The 24,477-nt window shown below is 40.4% G+C and overlaps 1 protein-coding gene across 1 annotated transcript in view; it reads left to right on the top strand.

The window, feature by feature from the left end:
- Positions 1 to 24,477, top strand: part of LOC122806899 (ADAMTS-like protein 5) — a 716,117-nt gene that overhangs the window by 664,791 nt on the left and 26,849 nt on the right. The window contains exons 10-11 of the mRNA XM_044077703.1: positions 1,475 to 1,658; positions 2,640 to 2,735. Of these exons, the coding sequence (XP_043933638.1) occupies positions 1,475 to 1,658; positions 2,640 to 2,735 (280 nt within the window). The remainder of the gene's footprint in view (positions 1 to 1,474; positions 1,659 to 2,639; positions 2,736 to 24,477) is intronic.

The raw sequence follows: 24,477 nt of genomic DNA, 5'->3' as shown, positions 1-24,477 counted from the left end.
AATGTAATTATCTTGTTTTTGCTTTATATTTTCAACCTTCTTTTCTTCAGTCCCCTTCCCCACATAAACAACCACTCTACTAGTACAACAGTCTGTTCTCCATCAGACTTGAAAGCTAGTCAAGTTATTTTCTCCAGTCCCAGTCTATGAACCATGTTTCTGAAACAAGCCTTAATTTACATTACACGTCTGTCTATAGCATGTTTAAAATATGGATAGCTGATACCTTAAATGGGGATTGTGTGTAATTTTTTTTTCATTTTTTTTTTATTTTTCGTGTGTAATTTTTAGCTAAATGTGGATTAGCCAGAAGAGTATTTTCTTAAGGAGGATGTGCAGTAGCTGGTAAAAATGTACAGTTTTTAATTGTGGGAGGAAGCATTTTAATTTTGATACTGTGACTACAAAGCTTAAAGCCCAGTTACATCCCAGGTAAGGATGATCTATTTATGCCATGTGACCACCCCCCCCCCCCCCCCATGTCATTGATTAAAAAACAAGAATCACTCAAGAAATCGTATCATTAGGTTTGGACAATCTTATTTTTTACTTCTCTCGTTATAACTTTAAAAAGAAGAAACGTCTGACATAACTCATATTAATAATCAGCAGCCATTGCTAATGAGTAGCAGCAACATAATAATTTGTAATTTACAACTAATGCTAAAGGCCTCCTGAAAATGATTTTATCAGGGATGAGTTTATATGCCAGTAAGAACCAAAAAAGTACTTTTGAGCGAAACAGCCAGAATTAGACTGGATGTATTTCTACAAAAAAGAATCAACATATAATATAATAAGACTGTGAAATTAAGAGTTAAGGAGATTTATTTAGCATAACATTTCTCTTCCCACCGATTGTCATGTGATTGTTTGACTAGCTCATGTAGACTTTAGTCATCCACCAGATGAAAAGGAGACCTGCAAGAACAGAGATGGAGTAAAATAGTGTTAAATTACCATATATCCACCGGCCTGCTCTAGCTGGGGGGGTGTATCACATAGAAGGGAGGATGAGTTTTCCATTTTTGGTCACAAATGACTATCAGGAAGCTGATTGCATCTAGAATGATATGCTGCATCTTGTCACTCTGAAGTTTATGCACAGTTCTAACTTCTGACATTAGCAATTTAATACATTTGTCTCTTCGAATACCCCCTATTTTGTCCCACTACAACCACTAATACTTGGTTGAGTCAGAGTCACCAATAATGTATCCTTTGGCCACACTAAAAGAATTGATTCATCAGTTTAACCAGAGTAAGTATTACTGTGAGGCCAAGGGCATATCCTGCATGGCTGTTTTTCATACTACTGCCTGATTTAGAGAGCAGCTGTAAATACCTGATAGTATAAAGGTTTGTCTCTATTTTGTGACCAAAAGGACCATATAGGATTCAATTTTTTTTTCTCTTCCTTCCTTTGTGCCCATTCCCACTGTTTTAACTCTCTGTCTTTATATTCTTTTCCCAGGTCTTGCTTACAGAACCAAACTCTGGAATAGAGTATGAATATTGGCTTCCCACAAACAAATACAGTGTTTATCATGGGCAGCGTAGCCCACTTCAGGGGAACCAACAGGTGGCAACATTTATCCCTCCACCACAGTTTACCACCACCAGAAGACCTAAAAGAGTTAGCATAACAACTGCACCAGGTAAGCACTGCTTCCAAAACAGAAAAGCTTTTTCAAATGTAGGGATGTCAAAGATGATGTAGCTATGAAGAAACAGCATGAATTGGCAATGCAATCCTGCACATTTTAAGCAAGTTGAATGCAATTTAATGTTTCTTTCTTCATGAGTTTGTACACTGACTGGATCATTTGGTACCTTCTCAGAAAATACAGGGTCAGTATCCAGTTACAGTTATAGCTACTCGGGTAAGTTGGTTTTGTTAAACAAGAAAGCATATTTTATGGACACCTGTTCATATCATGCAAAAAAAAAAGTGCAGAATGCAGAATGAAGACATGAGCACTTAATACATCCCAGCATTAACTCTGATATAGATAGAATAGATACAGATAGAAATAATGTGTTTATATATGTATGCATGTGTGTGCATATATATATATATATATATATATATATATATATATATATATATATATATATGTGTGTGTGTGTGTGTGTGTATAGCCACACACACACAAACACACACACACACACACACACACACACACACACACACACACACACACACACACACACGCACACACACACACACATCTATGTACAGAAGTAGATACAGTTATATATACTCCTAAAATATATGTGCATGCATGCTCAAACTTATATACATACACATAGGCGTGCGCACTAGATGAACTATCTCCTTTAGAGCCGTATCACTCACAGTTACTTATAGCTACTACATATAGGGATAGCTGGTAGATGAGGTCAGCTATATTGTTAGGGATTCCCTGCTCCCCAATGCAGAATGTTCTGGGGCACCTAGAAAAGCAGGTATTTCCTCAGGAGTTACCACTCTGGTTACCAGTGGATTCCCCCACCCCCAACCAAAGACAGAAAGTAATAATGCTGTATAGATTTGTCATCAGGGTGTTAAGAAAGAATCATATAGCAAAAGAAAGTGGGAGTCTTTAAACTGTTTATCTTCTTCCTGCTATCAACAGCTTGGCGAGCGCCTCTTCAAGGTGATCATCAGCCACAACCACGCCTGGAAAGAGATGGCACCCAGAGCAACTATATTCCACAGCCTCCACGGCATGGTGAGTGAACTAAGCCTCTTTTTCACTGGTTCCTGAAAGACCTTTATACATCCTCTTAGGGTTAGAAATGCTTTCTTATTGTTTTCTAACTATACTGACGTCTTTTATCTCACTATCTGTATGAAACACTGTTTTCCAAACAGCTGTAGTGTTATCTGTAAATCATGACACCACTCCCAAAATATCAAAAAGACTGAAACATTGTTTGATCCCACTGCACTCTACGTGAGGAACTTCACCCCCCCCCCCCCCCACTAAAGTATAATACCTCCAGGTTCAAATTACTGTTGGAAAAGGAGAACATCCATATAAAAGGGTTAACAAACTATTTACAGTTTCTGCACTCACACAGCCAAAATCTCGTAATGAGATGTGACATTGAGAAAACAGTATTGGAGACTTAAGCACTGACTAACTGCACACTGACACTGAAAAGGAGAACATTCCAAAATAATCTGTGTCTGCTGGTATTCCCATTGGAATGTATGAAATATTCCAGGATGAGACATGAACTGATTAGGTCATTTCCAAAAAAATGAGCATATGACTTGCTGGCAGAGAAAATGGTATAGATTTACCTACCAAACATTTGTCTTTGTTCCCTGTCTGTCATAACTTATGCTTGCTAACCCTGCTCCTAATTCTAATGCTGCACATTGATGTATCCCCTTTCCTTGACACTAAGTACCACTGTACAATATGTATAGAAGCACACATACATGCACAACACCCATCTCCTTTAGTCTAGGAAACACACACACACACACACACACACACACACACACACACACACACACACACACACACACACACAGATATATGTATGTATGTATGTATTTAGTTAGCTATTAGGACAGATAAGAAGAGAGAGGCTACATAAACCTTTTTTTGTCATGAAAGTGATGATGATGTACGTTGATTCTCTTTGGTGTTCTTTTTTACTTTTGGGTGATTGTAGAGTCAATATATTAAAAGATGTAGGGGTATGGGGTAGACCAGGAGCAGTCTCCTGCGAAAACATCACTGTTATGGTTCATCTGTTGCTGTTTGCTGTAGTTTTAGTGTAGTGGGATCACAAAGTTGTGCTGTTATGGAGTTTGTTTCCTTTTGTCATTTGTGTAATGTCCTGCAGCTTATCTACTTCTTTGCATCTCAAACCTCCTTCATTGTTAGATCCTTAGGCATAAATTCGAAAATTCTAATGAAGTTGTAATAATTGATCTTTTTAAGCTAAGGTTTGTGCTATTGAATTGTAAAGAGTTGCTAAAATTGTGCATACTTCTGAAAGCTTAAGCATATACAGTTGTTTAAGACATCCTCTTTGGCTTTGGGCCATATTAAGAAAAATATGTTTTGTGGCAATGTAAGGCAAAGTAGTGCAAATTAAGTACCCCAATTCAGCCCCAAAGCCTACAGCTGATTAACTATGTAGTAGGGGCAGCATTGTAGGTAGGACTACCGCCTGTCCCATATTGTGCAGGATAGTCCTCATTTGGGCAGTTATTTCCTGCAAAAAAAAAAACTAAAAACAAAATGGCAAATTATCTGAGATTTTATGACAAAAATATTTCCTAAGTTTTCATTAATATTTGCATAAAGCAATTTTTTATCTGAAACACCTAAATGTTATATGAAACAGTATAAGCAACTCAAAAGCTACAATAATAAGCAAAAAGTGAAGTTCTATCCTTTGCAGTGGCCGCAGATATGCTTTTTCCTGTAAAATCTCAAATTTCTACAAAAAATGTTCCACTGTGGCATTTGAAAAGGGGGCAACCCTATGCATCGGGTCAGAATAGGTGGGAATTATGGTTGCAAAAACTCATCAGGTCACTTAATGACCATGTCAGTATTATGGCAGTCATGTATTCTCATGAGTCCATTAGCATGCATATAACTTGCTCATAATGATTTATATTCTAACTTGCAGTGTTGCACCATGATGGATACAGCTGAAAGCCCAGCTAATAGCTGTACAGCTAACACACAAATGTTATTACGTGAGAAAATGGGAAGGAAATGAGTGTATAGGGCAGGTGGAAAGGGGAGAACAGCAAGCAAAGAAGCACACAGAATGGTAAGGGGAAAGTAAGTGTGGCATGGAGGCAGAGAAGCAAGAGTATTTTTTTGGGAGGCAGTTGCCCATTTTTTTCATATTTTCAAGAAGGCTAGAGGGTAGAGGGGGAAAGTAGCAAGTGGAAGATGTGGGCAGAAAAGAGGGTATAGGCATTCTAGCAGGGGCAAAAAAAAAACAAAATACATACAAATAGGTATGGAGCACAAAGGAGAAAAATAGAGTGTGGGAAGACAATTGATGAAGTGGTGAATTGGAGTACAAACTGAGGAGGGAACTGACACACAAGGGCAGGGAAAATCATGATGGAAAATAGGGTGGGGTGCCAGATGACTGCCACATTACACAGTGTTGCACCCAACCTGAGTTCAGTCACTTCCTTGACTGCTCTAATGGCTGAGCCCAGTGGCTGTCAGGTCAATAGCTGGGACCAGACAACAGTGCAACTCTTATAGTTGCATGAAGATGTGTTCTGGGCTGCCAGTGTGGATGTCCAGATTCTGGTCCATCAAAGCGATCACCAGGCCTTCTAATCATCTTGCCATATGACATACCAGAACCCACAAGTGGTCCCCCCCACACTGGGAAGCCTATACATCCCACTACCACAGACAGCCTACAAGAGGGCATCAGGTGACCCTCCAAGTCACCTGCTACTGAACAGGCTACATAACCCTGCTGTGAGGCTAGCATTGAGACAGCTGGGTGCCCAACTGGGGATGTCAAGGTAGATGAATGATGTGGTGGCAGCTGCCCCACCACATCCACTGCCGTGGTAGACATTGCATAAAATATGAATGCAGACAGACAGAAACAAAACAACAAAGAGCAAAAATGGAGAGTGTAATAGAGAAAAACAGAAAGTAAAAACAGGTATCAGTAATGTGTGCTACACTGGATGACAGCACAGTCTCTGTAGAATTAAAATGTTGTTATCTATGCACTGGCAAACAAAACATAACACAGAGGCCGGGCAGAAAGGTAGTGCAAAATTATGTGTGCCACAAGGGGCAAGATTAAGTGCTACTTAATGATTCCCCTACCCATATGAAGGGGAATGTGAACAATGCATAAGTGGCAAGGAGAGTGACCAAAAGGGTCATTGAAGCTGGGATAAATAACCCCAAGAGCCTGAAGTGGCCAGCCCATAGGATCTTGCCATCAGGTAACAGAAAAACCTACCAGACAGTGATCTGCATGGCCCCATGGAAGCAGTGTCTGGAAGACATCATCACAGATGTTCAAAAGCGCTAACACCCAGTGGAAAAAATGTACCCTGACATAAGACAGGTATCATGACATGTCAACTAAGAGCCTGTCATATGCATGACCATGGGGTACCAAGTGGAACTAGCACAGGCAGGGTAATTGGAGTAGGCATTGAAAGGAAAGGCATTGCAGACTGACCACAACAGTAGGTAGTAATGGCAGGGGTAAGGCCATGGACATGGCACTGAATGAAGACAAACAAATAAGTCCAAACAGATCTACTGAGGAAGTCTGGGCTTCCTGCCAAAGCCAGTTTAAATTGCTACTTTCTTATTCCTTCCATGTGAATTAATAAGTCATTGTAGTATTTAGACCATCTACTGTGATGATTTTGCTGCATGTGTTCTTTTGGATTTTACTTTGTGAGCCATGCATATTTGATATCTCACGTGCAGCTTATGGGTCGATATCTCAGGCAAATTAACCAGCTGACTTCTATTTTCCCAGGCACTGAAAAGCAGAAAACAAAAAGAAAGATGCCCATGAGCCATATGTCCTGCATATAGCTGAACAAGAATAGCTACCTAAGCACAAGTAACCACTAGATACTAATGTCTACTGTAGGACGCTGGTTCCTTTTCTCCAATATCCTCTTTTCATTGGCTAAGAAGGCACAGTGATGCCTCTGTAAGTAACTGTATTGATCCACAGCACACGATAGTCACAAACAAGAAACTTTTAATGAAGCTTTCAGGTTTACACCCTTCATCAGCATACAAAATCACAACACATTAACACATTTAAATAGAGGACCATTATAATCACATGATCAAGCCAGCCATTCAAAGGACCACTATAATTAAATATGCAAATTCAATTTAAAAACATCTAATAAAATTAATTTTCATGCAGTTACTTGTTAAAAGCATAATACATAAGTATAAAAAAGTACAAAAAACTGTTACATATATATATATATATATATATATATATATATATATATATATAGACAAATAATTACATCTACACATTTAGAAATACTATACACTTAATACTATAAATTTTCTCTCTGCCTCTTGGTCAAAACTGGTTTTAAACTGACTGTCCCATTAAGGCCTGGATACTTATCAGCCTGTAGTCGCACTATCCACTCATACTCTTTTAGCAACAAACGATTATCAATATCACCCCCTCTAATGCCCAACTGCAGAATAGATATACACACTATGGTATATAGTACTTCTGGAGTATTTCTGCTTTGAGTAACTGTATTGATGCCAGTACTGCTCACCACAATAGGTGATGCCTGCGGCATCATTCAGTGTCCTGGCAAGGAAGCACCAGGCATCTACTTTGTACTGGGCACTCTTAAAGGTGTCCCCCAGCAGGCAGTTTCACTGGTCCCCTATGCAGGAAGTACAGAAAGATTTTAGTTTCTTCCTTGCAATACATCTGCGTTCTTCCACACTCAGCACCATTGGAGACCATGGATATTTCATAGATTGTCATGTAGAGAAAAATTGTAGCAAATTTACATCTATGCTTGTTGTGCGTATCATGTGACATGCATAGATATGACAAAGTCTACTGTCACCATACAGTTGTTCATTACCAGCCATTGTGCAAGGGTGGTGAGGATGGAGAAATGCAATGGCCTAAAGATAGCCACGTAAAAACAACATCTCTGCCCATGGTTATGGCATAGTACTGATTAAAAATGTTGTCACCCCTTAGCTATCATGAACCTGCAAAGGCTGCTTCAGAGGGTTCAGTGTGCATGCCCAGACTGGTATAAGCTTCCTTGCACAGTCTAGGCCTGGAACATGTTGAGTTTAATGTGGAGTTCAGAGACCTTTATTCTAAATTGCCTAATTATCAGAAGTGCCACACTACAAGCCCCAAAGCTGCTGTGGTAATTGTAGTGCTCATTGTGCTATATTGTGCAGGAATAGTGAGTGGGATACAATTTTTGGATGTTGCTATCACTCTACAAAGGAAAGAACTATTCTTTTTCTGCTGCTGTTAAGTACACAAGTCAGAGAAAAGTAAGGGGAATGTCTGGATAACTGTAGTTTCTTTTGTTTTGGGGGGAAGAGGGTTGCTCCAGAGGTATCTGCTGACAGGGGGGTGGAAGGCACATGGCGGGTTGTGATGGAGCTCTGCATTAAATAACCACAGTGGTGTACAGACTGCAAGATTGTGCAACATCTGAATGGGGGAATGGTACACAAGCCATAGACAAGGTGGTGAGATTGATTCAGTAAATGTAAAAGATTTTAGGTGGGCAGCTTCATGACTACCTCCTGACAGGAGGGTGGGAAGCACAGGAAGTGTTGCAGTGATGGGTGAGAGTGGCCAGGGCTCAGTTACAGTAGCCCACCAAGATATTGGTTGTGGGCTGTATGAGGATCACTGTGATTGCTAGTGTATAAGGATCACTGTGATTGCTAGTGTATGAGGATCACTGTGATTGCTAGTGTATGAGGATCACTGTGATTGCTAGTGTATGAGGATCACTGTGATTGCTAGTATGCAGCTCAGACAGAGAGGACTCTGCTGTGATGCACAACATCGGCAACTGTTGATCACATTTGGACCGTAATGAACAAGGTGTGGTGAGAAAGATACACTGGATAACTGACACTGGGCAAGGCAGTAAATACACGGAGCACATGATGGTTGTGTTTATTGGGCACAGGTATGCACAGGCTGCTGACAGGCTGTATGTCACAACAGAGTTCATCTCAATGCTACTCTACTGAGCCACTCTGGGGATCTATCCTGTGACACTGGTGTATAGTAAGGATGGCACTTTATGGTGCGGCACCTTCCACATGGGTATATAACCACTGTACCAACTTACTGACCGTAGCTGTATGTCCATATTTACAACTAGAAATATGCCTCACAAGGGGAAGAGATAATTAGAAAGGTTCTGCCAGGCAGAGATTGATATTTATTTATTTATTGACATTTGTTGACCAGGAAAGTTCATTGGGTCACAAAACCCATTTTCAGTGGAGGCCCGAGGAGAAAAGCTCCAGTTACAGATATCAAAAATATTAATACAAAAGTAATATCAAAATAGTATAGACAAAAATTAGAGATTTTTACACATTACATTAGAAATTAGATGAAATAAACATGCAATAAATTGTCACACACAAAATCAATTTTCAAGATAATAGATTAAGTCAATGTGGACCCAAGTTTTTAGACTAAACTTAGGCAGTTCTCAAGTTAGAAATAAGAGTAGATACTGAACTAAAGTAAAGGCAGAGGTTCTAGATTGATAAAGAATGGGCTTTATAAAGGTTTTGTGAGAGGTTAGAAAGGAAGCAAAGCAGATGATTAACTTTGTTTATGGTGGCTTAGGCCAGTGGAGACAGGAACAAATATGATTATTGAGGTAATGGCATTTTAATGCAGATTTAAATGTTTTTATACAGTCTAGATGAGTGACAGAGGAGGGGGACGTCTTCCATAGTTTGGCAATGGCATAGGAATAAAGACTTTGTCCAGCTCTTCTGTTAGGTTTGGATATACTTAAAAGCTGTTTATTAGTAGATCAAAGATTTCTGGTAGGGGCGTGGTCTTGCAGAATAGTTTGAAGTGAAGGGCAATTGCCAGGGTTATGAATAAGTTTGTGGTAAAGTGTTAGTTATGTATAGTTTAGGTAGTAGGGGAATTCAAACCAGTTCAGTTCAAAAATGGCCAGGCAGTGATGTGTGTGATTTGGCATTCCAGAGGCAAATTTTGTTATTTTATAGTCGCATGATTGTAGTTTATTCATAAGTGATGTATGGAGGTTAGTAAAAATGGGGCTTCCATAGAGGAGGAAGGGGACTAGCAGACTCTTAGCCAGTTTTATTTTAGTGGGCTTATCCAGGTAATATTTATGTGTATAAAGTTTGCCGAGCTTAAAATGAGGGGTTTTTTTTAATTGTGTTATGGATGTGATGCTCAAAGGAAAGTTTATCATCTGTGGTGATGCCTAGTAGTTTTGCTGTCTTAACTAGTTCAATTTCAGTATTGTTTTGTGAGTGTATTTTAATGTCACGAGTTGGTGTTTTTGTTGAGAATATTAAGAGCTTAGATTTTTTTAGGATTCAGCAGGAGTTGTGCATTGTTTAGCTAAGCTTCGATGGATGTAAAGGCCTTTTGTGTAATCTTTAGGAGATCTGAGAAATTGGTAGAAGAGGAGATAATACTTAAATCATCAGCATATTGGCCAAGTGTACTTTGTTGGGATCATGTATATAGATTATTAATGAAAATATTAAATAGAAGAGGACCAAGAATAGACCTTTGGGGGACTCCCGTGTTGTTAACCAGATACGCAGATTGTTTATTTTGCCATTTAACTGATTGTTTTCTATTGTATAGGTAGCTGGAAAACCAAGTTAATGTATGTTGGGAGCATCCAATTGTTTCAAGCTTTTGCAATAATACTGTACTGCAGGCCCTCCTTGAGCACTTAATGCAGACACTGAACAGAAATAAGAGCAACTGGGCCTTACTTCACTTTTTTTGGCATGAGCTCTTGGCAGATGTGAATATAGTTAATGGCCACAACAGAATGAGTCATTGGGTCAATTGGAAGTTCACCAATAAAGTCATTAATGCCTGCCAGAAGTCCCTCTCCATTGCATGGGAGAGGATAGCCATGGCTTTAGACTAATTGTTGCAACCCACTATGATCACCACAGAGGAGTTCCTGTTGTTCCTGCTTAGGAAAATTGAAAGTACTGTGATGCCAGGCAGACACCTGAACATGGGAGCTGAAAAGGATGCACCATCCAATGTCTCTGTTGCGGATGCACCAGGTCTGTATTTCCTTATACCAGTAACAGTTTAGGGACAAACCTGTGCCTTGAGGTCAGGGATGATTATTACCCCCATATCTCCTTAACAGACACATTTGGGAAGCAGGCATGAAAGCATACCATGCAAGGTATGTTTGTTTACATCCTTTGCTGTTATCTGTACTGATACTGCATCACACGGTAGTATGACTGTCAGAGATTATTACTAATCACATGGGTATTTATAAGTCTTCTTTCACAACTGCTGTAGTTATGGGTCCTTCACAATGAAACATGACATGCCTAGTGTTGGTGCTGCATCAGACACTGACACTGGCAACCTGAATATAGAGAGCCCAATATCACCCACATCCAGTGACACAGCTCTGCTGCCTGTGGAATCCACCCCCACCTCTCCAGCCCTGCCTCTTATTGCATTATTTTTCCTAATGCTTTGTGCTGTTCATTTCTGAATCCCACCCTTTGTCATTACATTGTATTGAACAGTGCCGAATAACAGTTTTACAAAAACTATATTTTTGTTTTGTTTATTGTAGTATCTATCATATGACCTGGATAGTTGCTGAAAAGGTGTGGTCCAGGAGCAAGATCTGGTTAAGTGATTTGTAGAAGGTCACACAGTAGACAAAGGAGGACTGACAGTATCAAACCCTGTACCACAAGAACTGCAGCCTTAACCCTCTGAGCCAGCTGTGATATGCCCGCCCTGACCCCAGATGGTCACTAGAAGGTCCCTGTAAATCCAGAAGGCATGCGTAAGGGCAGGACAGTGACACAGTGGATAGCATTGTCACCTCACAGCAAGATGTTCCCTGGTTCAATTCTCAGTTGAGGTGCCTTCTGTGTGGAGTCTGCATGTCCTCCCTGTATTCGTATGGGTTTCCTCCGAGTACTCCTCTTTCCTCCCACACTCCAAAGACATGCAGAAGGAGGATTGGACACTGTAAATTGGCCATAGGTGTAAGTGTGTGTGTGACTGTGGTGTGGAAGAACTATAGCAGCAGAGTTAGTCACATGGCAGTGTAAACCTTGACTCTAGATGATTGGCAGTGTTGAAGTGACACCGTGACCCCATGTGCAAAAATGGGAAAAGGGGTGGTGGATGGATATATACACACACACACACACACATATATATATATTATATATATATATATATATATATATATATATATAGAGAGAGAGAGAGAGCAAATGACGTTATAATTAATGCACCTTTGCTAGTGTGAGAGAAGCTAACTTATAGAGAAGAAGTTATAGAATTAAATCTGCAAGTGAGTTCCTCTGTAAGCTAAGTCACTGATGACATGAGCAAAAAAGAGACAAAAGACAGTTGTCAAACAGTAATATATGGTGATCTCTGTCTGAGAGTGGGCATAATAATTGCAAAGGAATAAAGAACAAAGACTTCTATGGCAAACAATTGTAGAATAGCCATTCCCAAAAATTCTGTCATTCAAATTTAATAATGATTTTATTATTCCATGTGACATGACGTCAGTATATCTGCATAAGATTTGCTCATGTTTATTGATGTAAAATGTGTTTTTTGTTCTGTATGTTCATTTATTGTTAAAAATTGCAGTAAAATATTTGACCATGAAAACAAAAAAAAAAACAAATACTATCCAGAGCAAAATAATAATAATAATAATAATTGCAAAGGGAAGCATATAGACCAGTAGTGTGAGAATGGAATCTGAGGTAGGTGATAGGTTCATGCTGGTTGCACAATGTATCATCAGATGGACAGCTAATGAGATACAGAAGTAATAGTGTGATGCTACCAGACTGTTTCTACTGCATCAGATGTATGATGTGTTCCATAATGAACTTCAGCCGCCCACTGAAAGAGGTCAAACCATAGCTGTACAGATGGGATGAAAGCAGGTGTGTACCTTGTCACTGCAGGAATCTTTCTGACACCAGCTTGGACTAGGTCGCATGCATCAGGTGTTCATGTTAGGAGGGCCTGCATTATTTGACACACAGAATGTTTTTAATTACTGCTCACCACACAAAAATGTATGGGCCCAAAGAAAATAGAGCAAAGTTACCATGTATCTAAAAGGCTGATACCTGTGGTACTTTGTACAGCAGCAGTTTCTGTACCTATTTTTTGAGTAATATGTTTACTGTCAGGTGAAACCACTGCATGTGCTTATGTAATAATAGTATATGCAGTACAGTCATCAGAACTATTACTGGCATTACATATGTTAATGGCAGGAAAAAAAACAAATTTCTTCATTTATTTTGTCCTTATAATGCAGGTAGCACTGTGCTACTGTTCCTTGCACCTAATGTCCTCTTCAGTGTCTGTCACACATCTTCTTTAAAGCTTAAGGGAATCCTGTCCACTCAGCATGTTCCATATATCCAAACCTCTTTATATGAAGTAGTTTTACATGGTTCTTTTTGACTTCCATGATTCCTGACTTTTTATAACAGTTATAACAAAATGTTCAGCTTTAAATTTTGCTTAACCTAATACAGTATTCCCTTTCTTAAAGGCAGCATGACCTCTGAGTGGGTCATACGTGACTCTATAGTCAGACACACTGATGTACCACTCACCAGGCTGAACAAGGAGAAAATTATAGTCAGCTGCCTGTCAGGTGCCAGGATCCGCCACATAATGCATGCACTCAAGTCACTCCACAACAAGTACAAATATGACTCTGTCATTATCCATGTTGGAGTGAATGACTTGAGACATACCTCCCTGGACTACATGAAAAGAGACATGGAAGAGCTCTCGGATCATGTGGCCCAGGCAGGTATGAAACTAGCCCTGAGTAGCATCCTGCCTTCGCCCAGAATGATACCACAATATAAGGACAAAATGATTGACTTCAGCAATTGGCTAAGCTTCTGGTGTCATTCAAAGGGGATCCAGTATCTGTCTGTCTGGGACAAAATGGTCGACAGACCACAATGCTTTGCCAGAGATGGTCTGCACCTGTCGTCCCTGGGATTCAGGTTACTGGCTAAGGCTCTTGCTACCCTTATAGTGCCTTTTTTAGGCAAAGTTCAAAGGACAAAACCACCACTGTAACAGGTACTAGCATGCAAAATCTGAAGGTAATGCTACTCAATACTAGAAGACTAAACCTCAAAATGCACTCTCTCGAGGCACTCCTAAAAAATGGAGAATATCGATATCTGTGCAGTAACTGAGACCTGGTTCAAGGCTCCAGAGAGCACCCCTGCAATACCAGGCTACAACTCTTACCCCACTTTTCGGCCACCAAATCAGGATCGAAACAGTAAAGGTGGAGGAGTGTCCATATTCACCAAGGATATTCACACCACCAGGCTGGTTGCCCAACACAATGCATCTGAAATCCTCCATGTGCAACTAACCATAGGTAAGACTGCAAATTGTAGCTTGCTACAGCTCCCCCACCATGCCCCAAGATTCTCACTACACTTTTCTAAACATACTGGAAAATATTAAGATACAACCAAACACCCTAATACTGGGTGATTTCAACTACCCTGCCATTAACTGGGAAAACTACTTGTGTACCAACACCTTTGCCCAACGGTTCTTGAAATTCATAAATTCCAACGCCATGGATCAACTAATCCATAGTCCCATCAGGGGCTCCAGTATCCTAGACCTGGTCATTACCAACATGGGACATCGCCTATGGTCACCACCTCATTGGTTAGGTCAGACCATAAGCTAATCACCCTTAACATCCACATCCCACCCCCACCCCCCAGTAAGGAAACATCTATAAAAAACTTCTCCAAAGCCAACTTCATGCTACTCAAGTCAGAAGTGACAAACTTCATGACACCCATGCAGACGGGAACTGAAAGTTCAACTGCTGAGTCCTACACTAAGGCACTGTATGAGCACATCCACTCATGCATGAATTGTGCCATCCCAAATAGAACCAAGATGCTCTCCTCCAAAAAAAGGAAGTCAATCTGGTGGTCCCCTGCCATAAACAAACTTTACAACAAAAGGAAGAAACTGTTGCAGAAAAGAGGAAAATCCCAGGATGGAAAAAACTCCCTTACCAGCCTCAGTAAGAAGCTGAGATACCTCATAAAATCCTCCAAAGCTAGTTACGAAAATAAAATTGCCAAAGATTCCAAAGACAACCACAAGGCATTCTATAATTATGTCAAGAATCTAAATGGCAATACTCAGATCTGCTCTGAGCTACAACAGAATGGCATTAAATATACTGATCCCAAGGATATTGCCAGTATCCTGGCAGATCGATTCAGTGCCAACTTCACCCTCCTCTCTCCCCCTAAATGGCCCATCTCAATACCGGAAGATTGCCAAATTCCGATAATAACAGCCACACAGATAAAAAACGCACTCTCCAAAGCTAAGAATACAGCATCCAAGGGAACAGATGACATCCCAGGCTGTGTACTACATGAACTACAAAATGAACTGGCACCTCACCTAAGTGTCATGTTTAATCATATCCTCACCTCAGGCTTCGTGCCCACTGAGTGGCGTACAGCTACAGTTATCCCTCTCCACAAGGGGGATCCACCTTGGATCCTGGGAACTACTGCCCCTTCAGTCTGATGAGCCTGATCTGCAAGGCCATGGAATGTATTATCATGGAACTTATAAACAAAGACAATGGCAACCTTCAAACACTGGACCCCACCCGGTTTGGGTTCGTGAAGGGCCGATCTTGTCTCCTGAACCTGCTTGACTTCTTTGAATCAGTCTCCAGAGCCATAGACAAGGGTAAGGCAGTCCACACAGCCTATCTGGACCTTGCCAAGGCCTTTGACACCATCCCCCATTCTTGAAAAATAGATAAATTTACTAAGCTGGGCATTAATCCCTACGTCACTTGATGGGTTGCCAGCTGGCTTACTGACAGAACCCACACTGTAAAAGTAGCTGACTCCAAATCCATCTCCAGACAAGTGACAAGTGGAGTACCTCAGGGTTCAGTCCTGGGACCGCTCTTGTTTGGCAACTACTTCTCTAAAGTACAGGCCAACACTAAGGGACTCTGGCTAATAAAGTTCGCAGATCACTGCAAACTGGGAGCCATTATTGAATCCCCAAATGATGTGGATACTCTACCAAAGGGCTTTACAGAAATAGATGCTTGGTGCCACAGCCATGGGCTCTAGCTCAATGTCAGGAAATGTATAGATATCCCCTTTGGGAAAAAACATGTACCCCTGAATTACCACATAGGTGGCAGTACACTAAATACCGAAAGTGTGATAAGAGACTTAGGGACACAGGAGGACATTAGTCTCACCTTCAAAAACTACATCGCCACAACAGTCAGGAAATCCTTCTATGTGGCACACCTCATCACTAAGGGCTTTTCATCCAGAAAAAAGGAGGTCATTGTCCCACTGTACTCATCCCTCATTAGGCCTATTATAGAATACAATGCCTCATTTGGTATGTACCTATCAAGACATCAGCAACAACTGGAAAGGCCGCAGAAATACCTCACTAAAAGAATCACAGGCCTAAAGCAGATGCCCTATGCTGACCACCTTAAAATCTCCAGCTGTACTCTGTGGCATATCGTCTACTCAGAGGTGATCTCTGCTTAACATACAAGGCCATGTCAAACCCAGAGTTGTTGGACATGCTACACTTAAATAAATTCCAATCCCTCAGAGCCACACGCTCCAGGGATCTAAACCTTGTCATCACAATAAACAAAACATGCTGGAGCGATAGGTTCCTGACCCAGAGACTCCCCAGACTCTGGAATAGACTGCCCATACATATCAAGCAGAGCGCCTCTTTAGCCCTCTTCAAAAGAAACCTTGACGATTGGATGGGAGAAAGGAAATTCCCCCCGAGGATCATGTCAGTTGCCCTGCCAGACAGGGGTCCAGGGAAGTAAATAGTGTGGGAAGAAATAGCCAGGGCATTGTTATGGCTAGGCTTGTATAGGCCCTAGGGCCGATAGCCTAGTACCAACCTATGAACCTATGTATAAGTACAGAGTCCCATGAGTACAGTCTCCTACATTATTGTTGCAGGGCAGTTTACCTGTAAATATATTATTTTTTTTCTTCAGGCTGAATCCACTTAGAAGTTGTACATTTGCTTATGAACAGCACGGTAACCAAAACAATAACCTTTTCTTATATCTAAACTGAAGTTGTCTCACTCATTCTGGTAGTAAAACCCTTTGTATCAAATAGAGGCAGTGGCATGTCATCTATGCTGTTATGGTTGAGGGTTGGCATAATGGTTAAGGAATTTACATACACAAAAGTACAGGGTTTGATTCTCACCTTTGAAAGGGGAATTGGCTAAACTTAAAATAGCCCACAATGACAGCTATCCTAGTATTTATCTATGAACCTATAACTTTTGTGTAAGAGCAGCAGGAACCAAGAAGTATCAGAAGTGGCATTCTCAGTGGCATTCCCTCTAGGAACTATTGATGTTCAAGGATCTAACTTCAGTGGTACTATCCCTTTGACTTTTCACTGCAGGTCATCATGCTGATGGGTGTATCTATGTTGTGTGGTCCTGTTAACCAAATCAACATCATTATCGTGGCATACCACACCTTATTACATATTGTTCGACTGCTGTCATGTTGACAGGACAGTGGTGCAAGGTCTGTACACCTGTATAGCTGACTGCTTAGCATGTCACTAAAAGCCTGTTAAGTAAAACATAATAATTTGAAGGAAAATAGCCAAACACACTTCCCTGAATGGAGAAATGTACAAGAATATTCTGCCATGTGCTTACTTACACAGATGTGTGTTGAACCATACAAAACCTAGAGCAATTTTTCAGTAATAATACAGCTTAACTAGATGGAGACAACATGTCTTCTAGTGGTATGACAACAGCAACAGTGAGACAGATTATGTTTAATTTAGGCATTTAAAGAAGTGTGACTAGATGTTTTTAAGCTCTGTTTACCAGTTTCATGGCTTCATCATGTGTTGAATAGCTTTAGGTCCCCTCCAGGATGGACAGTTTCAGGCCAATAAAGGGTTTGGCTTTATTGGCCTGAGATTGTCTATAAATTGACTTAAAAGTAAAAGTAAAAGAAAAAGTCATGGACATTCAGAATTGCCATTTAGCTGAAACACCTGATATCCTTAAAGGGTAATTTGCATATATCCCATGTTGCCTGTGATACAAGAGGTTTAAGGTATCACGCAGTGGAAAGTCTTGCTTTGCTATTCTCCCTACCCTAGGAAAGATTCTGCAAAAGCTATTTTACTTTACTTGCAACTCACTCAGCACTTCAACCAATACCACCCTCCCTCTCAAAAGCAGCATGATTTTTGGTCTGGTCACAGTACATCCATGTCTGTCTGGACACTCATCAACAGCATTTTTCTTGGAATGGATAAAGACCTAATTACTGGAGCCATTTTTATTGACCTCACCAGAGCATTTGATCTTGACAATCATTAAATTCTCCTCGACCAGGGATTTCAGACTCATGGTCCTCAAGCCACAAACAGCTCGCAAACCAGATTATACATGAAAGAAACTACTATATTAAATTTTTGGCCGCACTGACCACTTTCTTTTTTGTTTTGGAGATTGTGGCCCTCAGTCGAGTATCATTATACAACCCCTTTTTTTTTTTAAGTTCAAGATTCCTGTCCTGGACCATCTCACTGAAGTATACATTAGTCATGACAAACTGCACTGGTTCAAAAACTACCTCTGTAACCTTCACTTCTCAGTAAATTTCATTTCATCAGTATCTCTGCAGAAGAGTGTCGCCAAGGATCTATTCGGGCACCTCTCCTTTTTTCTAAATACATTAACAAACTTCCTTTTGACTTACCCCATCTTCCTCTCCTGCTTTATGCTAATGAGATGGTTCTATTCTGCTTCATTCAATCTCTCTGTTCTCTTGAACTCAAACCTCAAGCTGATTTTCATCACCTTATTCAATGTCTCATTGATAAACAATTACTGTTAAACTCCTCAAACAAAACCTAATGTTTTTTGGCACTAGACAAAAGCTCACTTCTAAATCCAGACCTCTAAAAATCCTTACTAACCTTAACAACACTACTGAAAATGTGACTTCATTTAAAGGCGTAGGGATTTGGTTGCAGTTCTTCTTAAATTTCCTATTCCATCTAGACTACAAGCAAAAAATGAACTCTGTCCTATTCTGGGCTAATAGGATTTCCCATTTTCTGTCTAGATCCTGTGGGAATTCCACAGGTAAAAGTATCTTAGCAGCTCAGGTAGAATATTGTCTTCCTGTAATTGCTGCAACCTCTAAAAGAAATGTGTCCACTACTCAGTCCATCTGAAATGCCATTTGCAGATTCCCCACTGTCTCCCCAAGAAATGAACCCCACTGCAAAACCAATTAAAAAGCTGACTGTCTACCTGTAAAACAACAGGCTGACTTTCTTCTCATCTCTCAACTATTTAAAGTTATCAGAATTAGACCATTCCCCACTAGTCTCCAGATTATTCAGAGATGCACTAGCATACAACTCTAAAAATCTTAATCACTCATGTCCTCTCCTCCAAGGCTTCACTGCTCAGTCCATGCCTTCTCATTCCCTGGTCCCAAACTGTGGGAATTATTCCCTTCTTTTCTTAAAGATAACTCCTCTTTCCCCATTTTCTGATCAGAAATAAAAGTACTATTCAAGACTCTATGAAAATGTAACTGCTGTCTCTGGTCAGATGACTTAGTGTCTTCATACCCACCTTCCCTATGCATAGCTTGCTCTGACTCTACTATTCATTGTTTCTTTCAGCATGACAACTCTGATATCCACTCTGTATATAATGCATGTGTAGTCTGTTGTCAGCCACTCTATATATAATGTCATTCATATAGTGACTTTATAACCTCAAGCCAGCTGTAATATTCATTTTGTACATTGTGTGTGTGTGTGTGTGTGTGTGTGTGTGTGTGTGTGTGTGTGTGTGTGTGTGTGTGTGTGTGTGTGTGTGTATTTTGTTATTAACTCTGTATATAATGTCATGTATCTATTGTGTTTACCACTGGCTGTGACTGAAATAGGTCCAGTGGGATCAGTGCTCTACCCTGGTCAACAAATTCAAAATAAAATAAAGCAAATACTTTTTCTTACATCAACAGATAAGCATTTGCATACATGTTTTTTTTTTCAGGAAATGACTTGCAGAGCTTGTTTTTTTTCTGATAAGTAGATGTTTATATTTGTTGATACAGTATTTTAACGGTAATTGTGTTAAAGGCTTTGCTAGCTAGTGATATTTTATGAACTGTGCTTACAGTTATTAGTAAAGCCCACTTAATTTCTTACATTTAGTTCCATTTTCACCTTATAACACTCATTAATTACACGCATGCTTTTGTGCCTTTGTCACCAGTGTTCTGGTTTAGGACATGCAAATGAAGTTCAGAACAACTGTTGGAGAGACAGTCATTAGTTGAACTAACTGCATGTGAATTCTATAGGGAGCTATGCTGGCTGGGAGTGTATTGAATGCTAGAGTTATCTGCAGGCATTTAATTCAATCTGTGTTGTGTTTGGTGACTTATATTGTTAGAAACATTTAAGACACATCCAACTATTTAAGTTTATGCTATACAAAATCTGTATGATTCACAATAAATATGGGCCAGGGTATTTTATGGCATCTTTTCTGAAAAATGTGATTTTAATTCAGCACATCTAACATCTTACATGAGAATCATACCCATGACTGTCTTTATAAATTAAAATTCTTTCTTTAAAAACTGAAATGTTTACCACATTAAGTCATGAAAAGTAAGATAATCAGTTTATTTACTAAATGAACTTTAGTTTGCTTTACTAACTGAACTGATATTAATTGTTTCTCAGAAATTACTTTTTAAACCACCAGACTGACCTACTGATTACTATGGGAAAATATGAAAAGAGTTCTTCATTAGGCACACAGGCATGTTTTTCCTATTAGGAAAGAAGGAACATATCTTATCTTAAAAATATCTGAAATAATGTTTTGTTCTGTTTAACAAAATATGTACTAGGGCAAACTGCCAGCTGAGCGTGAAATCTGCAAATCATGGCCTGATGAAAAAATAACTCATTTAGGTGTTTTCCTCGGAATACTGAACACCAAATGAAATCTGACCTTTTGGAGTGTTGCTAGCCAAGAGTTCTTTACTATGTTATAGAAGGGATTGCATAACATTCAGCAACATCAAGCCAAATGAAATAACAAATCTAGATTAAAGCTAATGAAACTACTTTGCACATAGACCCAGCTGAGGCCTACCTAAGCCTTAGATTTTGAATGAATTAATGTAATTGTACCCATGTTGGAATGGGAAGTGGGGCAAATATTAAAATTGTGAGAACATCTGTGCTTACATCAGTGCTGTTTGCCTAGTGCATATTTCTGGTGGTCTGATAAACGGTAAATAACAATTCATGAAAGTTGCTATATAGCGAGTTACATTTAGTTGTACAGAAGTCGTCTTCAGCCCACTTTTTAGTGGGCAGTATAGCCAAGATTATTTTTTGAGATGCCAGAGGTTAAGCATAATCAACAGGAAAGACTACACTTATGTTGACTAGCGGGATTTCCTAGACAAGAACACCCTGTAAATGTAGGCTGGCTATAACCTTGCTACTGAGATTAAGGCACTGGGCAAACATACTTGGTCACAGCAAAAAAGGAGAGGTGTGGTGGGCTGCTGTTAAGCAGAACAATGCAGCAACAGACCAGAAGGATGCCTGAGGGACAGACCCTCTAGAAGCAGATCTGAAGTCTAGACATACTTGTTTTGTAACATTTTTACATTTATAATATTACAGCTAATACATGACTGAGTTTCTGGTACATTTTAGATGTCATGAAGCAGTAGATCTCCTTACATTCACTGCTGCAGTATTCCTTACAAATGGAGATTCCCTGCCATGAAGCTCTCTGTCTGGCCAGTTTACCAAAGTCTACTGTTGCTATAAGGTACGCTGAATGTCACCTGCACACTCCTTGCGAAGGATAGGGCTTAAAGGTGACGTTCAGGCATACCATCCTCAGAACTTCTTTGCTGCCAATCCAAACACCGTTTTAACTGTCAGTCATTTACCTCCGTCCATTTTTTTTACAGTTTTTCTGTTTGTTGGCTTTCCTGTGCTTACTCCTGTTTGCTAGAGTCTTCACAGTTGCAAATAAGTACCCAGTTGGGTTTTTGGTTACTTTTTCTGTTTGGTTTGTGCTGTTTGGAGTTGATGTCATCCAGGAAAGGTAAATGCTGGTGTGGGAGACTGATTTTCCATAAAGACTGCCACGATACATGTCTTTTTTGCCAAGGTGCTGCTCATGACCATACGTCTTGTTTAATTTGTCAGACGTTTGTCCCCAAAACTCTTCATAGTAGGCTTTCTTCCCTTTCATTGTATGTTGAGAACCAGTGTCTTAATCTTCTTGTTGCAGATACTATGGATGGAACTTCCTGCCCCAAGGATCAGCCATCAGGGAAGAAGAAAGTGCATAGGGTAAGACCGGAATCTTCCGCAATCCAGCCTCTGGTGGGAGTTTCTCCTGAGGTTATTACGAACCCAGAACCTCGCCCAGTTGTTTTTTCAGATTCTTCTACTATGTCTGGGTTGGAGGCCAGTGAGGATCTGTTGGGCAGCATATCCAACAAGGCTTTGCAGGCCTCCATTTCGGGTGTTCAGATGGAACCATGATTGACTGTTTCCAAGGGGTCTAGAGAGGTTCCGCAGTTTCTCTTTCGGGAAGTGGTTCCTAATGCAGTTGTGGAATGCTGTCCTGAGTCTGGGCCGTCTCAGGTTTCTATGACAGATGTCCCTTTCAAAAAATAACAGAAAACTAATCATGTTTCTTCTTCTCCTAGGGATCCACAAAGTGAGTGGCAGGCCTTTACTCAGGCGTTATTTAATGCTTTACTGTCGTTGAGACCTCCTCAAGGGGTTTCAGTTCCTGCGCCTCCTTGGTCCTCCTCTTCCCTTAAAAGGCACAGAGGATTGCATTCTTCTGGGTTGAAATCTGATGATGACTCCCTTGTTTATTCTACCCAGATTCCTTCTCCTTTAGACTATGGGTCTGAGGAGGAGGATTCTCATACTCTAGATAATCCTTCTGAGGAAATTTCCTTTGGGGACACGATCTCTAAGATAATAGAATTTTTAAGTGGGATTGTGCCCAGGTTTTGGATATCTATAAGAGGTACTCTGAGTTACTGCAGATGGATCTCCTAACCTGCGGCCATTCCTCCTGTCTTGTCTGCTTTATTGGATGTTTTTTCCACAACCTCTAAAGTGCCGGATTCTCTACCCCCTGCTGCTAGGAAGTCTAATAGGTTTTATAGGGTGCCTGAGGATTGTTCCTTTTTGTTTAAATGTCCTGCTGCTGACCCCTCTGTGGTGTCTGTAGCCTCTGATAAGCCATCTCAATTGCTTCCTTTGTCCAAGTTACTGCCTTCTGACAATGTCAGTAGAACCATGGATAGGCTTGGTAAGAACATTTATATTTTGGCTACCCTAGCTTTTAGGGCTATTAATTATCAGACCCATATCTCTAGGCATGTCTTGGCTCTTCTTAGGTTTGTCACATTCTTTCTGGTCTTCCAGTCTCTGAGAGTAAATCTTCTGCTCTTTCCTTGCTTGGGACTTCCTGTCAAGTAGTTCATCATTCTATGAAATGTAGTTATGATGCAGCAGATGCCTCTTCTAGGGCTGCTGCTTCTGGTTCAGTTTTGAGGAGGTATTCATGGCTTCGGCTTCAACCTTTGCCTGATGATATTAAGGCCAAGTTGATGGATGCTCCTCTGTATAATATTCTTTTGTTTGGTGAAACAGCTGCTGGTTTATTTAAGTCTCTTCAGGACAAAGGGAAGGCTTTACAGGAGCCTAAGCATGTCTTTTTTTTCTCCTGTGCCTAAATTTCAATGAAACTACCCATCTAAGCCAGCCTTTGATCGTAGGCAGTCTCGCTCTCCTTCTAAAGGTAAAAAGGGTGGTAAATGGACTCCTCCTGCTAAGGCCACTCAGACTGCAGGGATTCTGAAGCCTTCCTTTCCTGACAAATCAGATGCTGTCTGATTATCCACCTGTTCCTAGCCATATTCCTCTTTCTCTTCGCCTTTCTTTTTTTATTCCTGTTTTGCCTCAAATCACCCAGGATGTTTGGGTTCTGTCAATTATTCGGCAATGGTACTTCATGGTCTGTATTTCCACTCTCATATTGTGGGCATTCCTCAGCCTCCTCAGGAGCAACTTCCTTTTTTTTTAGAGGTTCTTTGAGACCTCTTGTCTCAGGGTATTATTCAAGAGGTGCCTGTGTCCCAAAGGGAAAGAGTTTTATTCAAAAATGTTTCTAGTGCCCAGAAAATAAGGTACTTGGAGACCTATTCTAGACCTCTCCCATCTAAACACCTTTCTGAAGATGCCTCCCTTTCGGATGTTGTCCCTTCACAGCCTATCTAGACCTTGCCAAGGCCTTTGACACCATCCCCCACTCTGGAATCATAGATAAACTTACTAAGTTGGGCATTAATCCCTATGTCACCCAATGGGTTGCTAAATGGCTTACTGATAGAACCCACACTGTAAAAGTAGCCAACTCCAAATCCACCTCCAGACAAGTGACAAGTGGAGTACCTCAGGGTTCAGTCCTGGGGCCGCTCTTGTTTGGCATCTACTTCTC

This window comes from Protopterus annectens, chromosome 7.part0, assembly GCF_019279795.1.
Source record: "Protopterus annectens isolate FY-2018-M chromosome 7.part0, PAN1.0, whole genome shotgun sequence".
NCBI classification, from domain to species: Eukaryota; Metazoa; Chordata; order Ceratodontiformes; family Protopteridae; genus Protopterus; species Protopterus annectens.
Note: the sequence above shows the minus strand (reverse complement) of the source record. Positions and strands in the feature narration are given on the sequence as shown.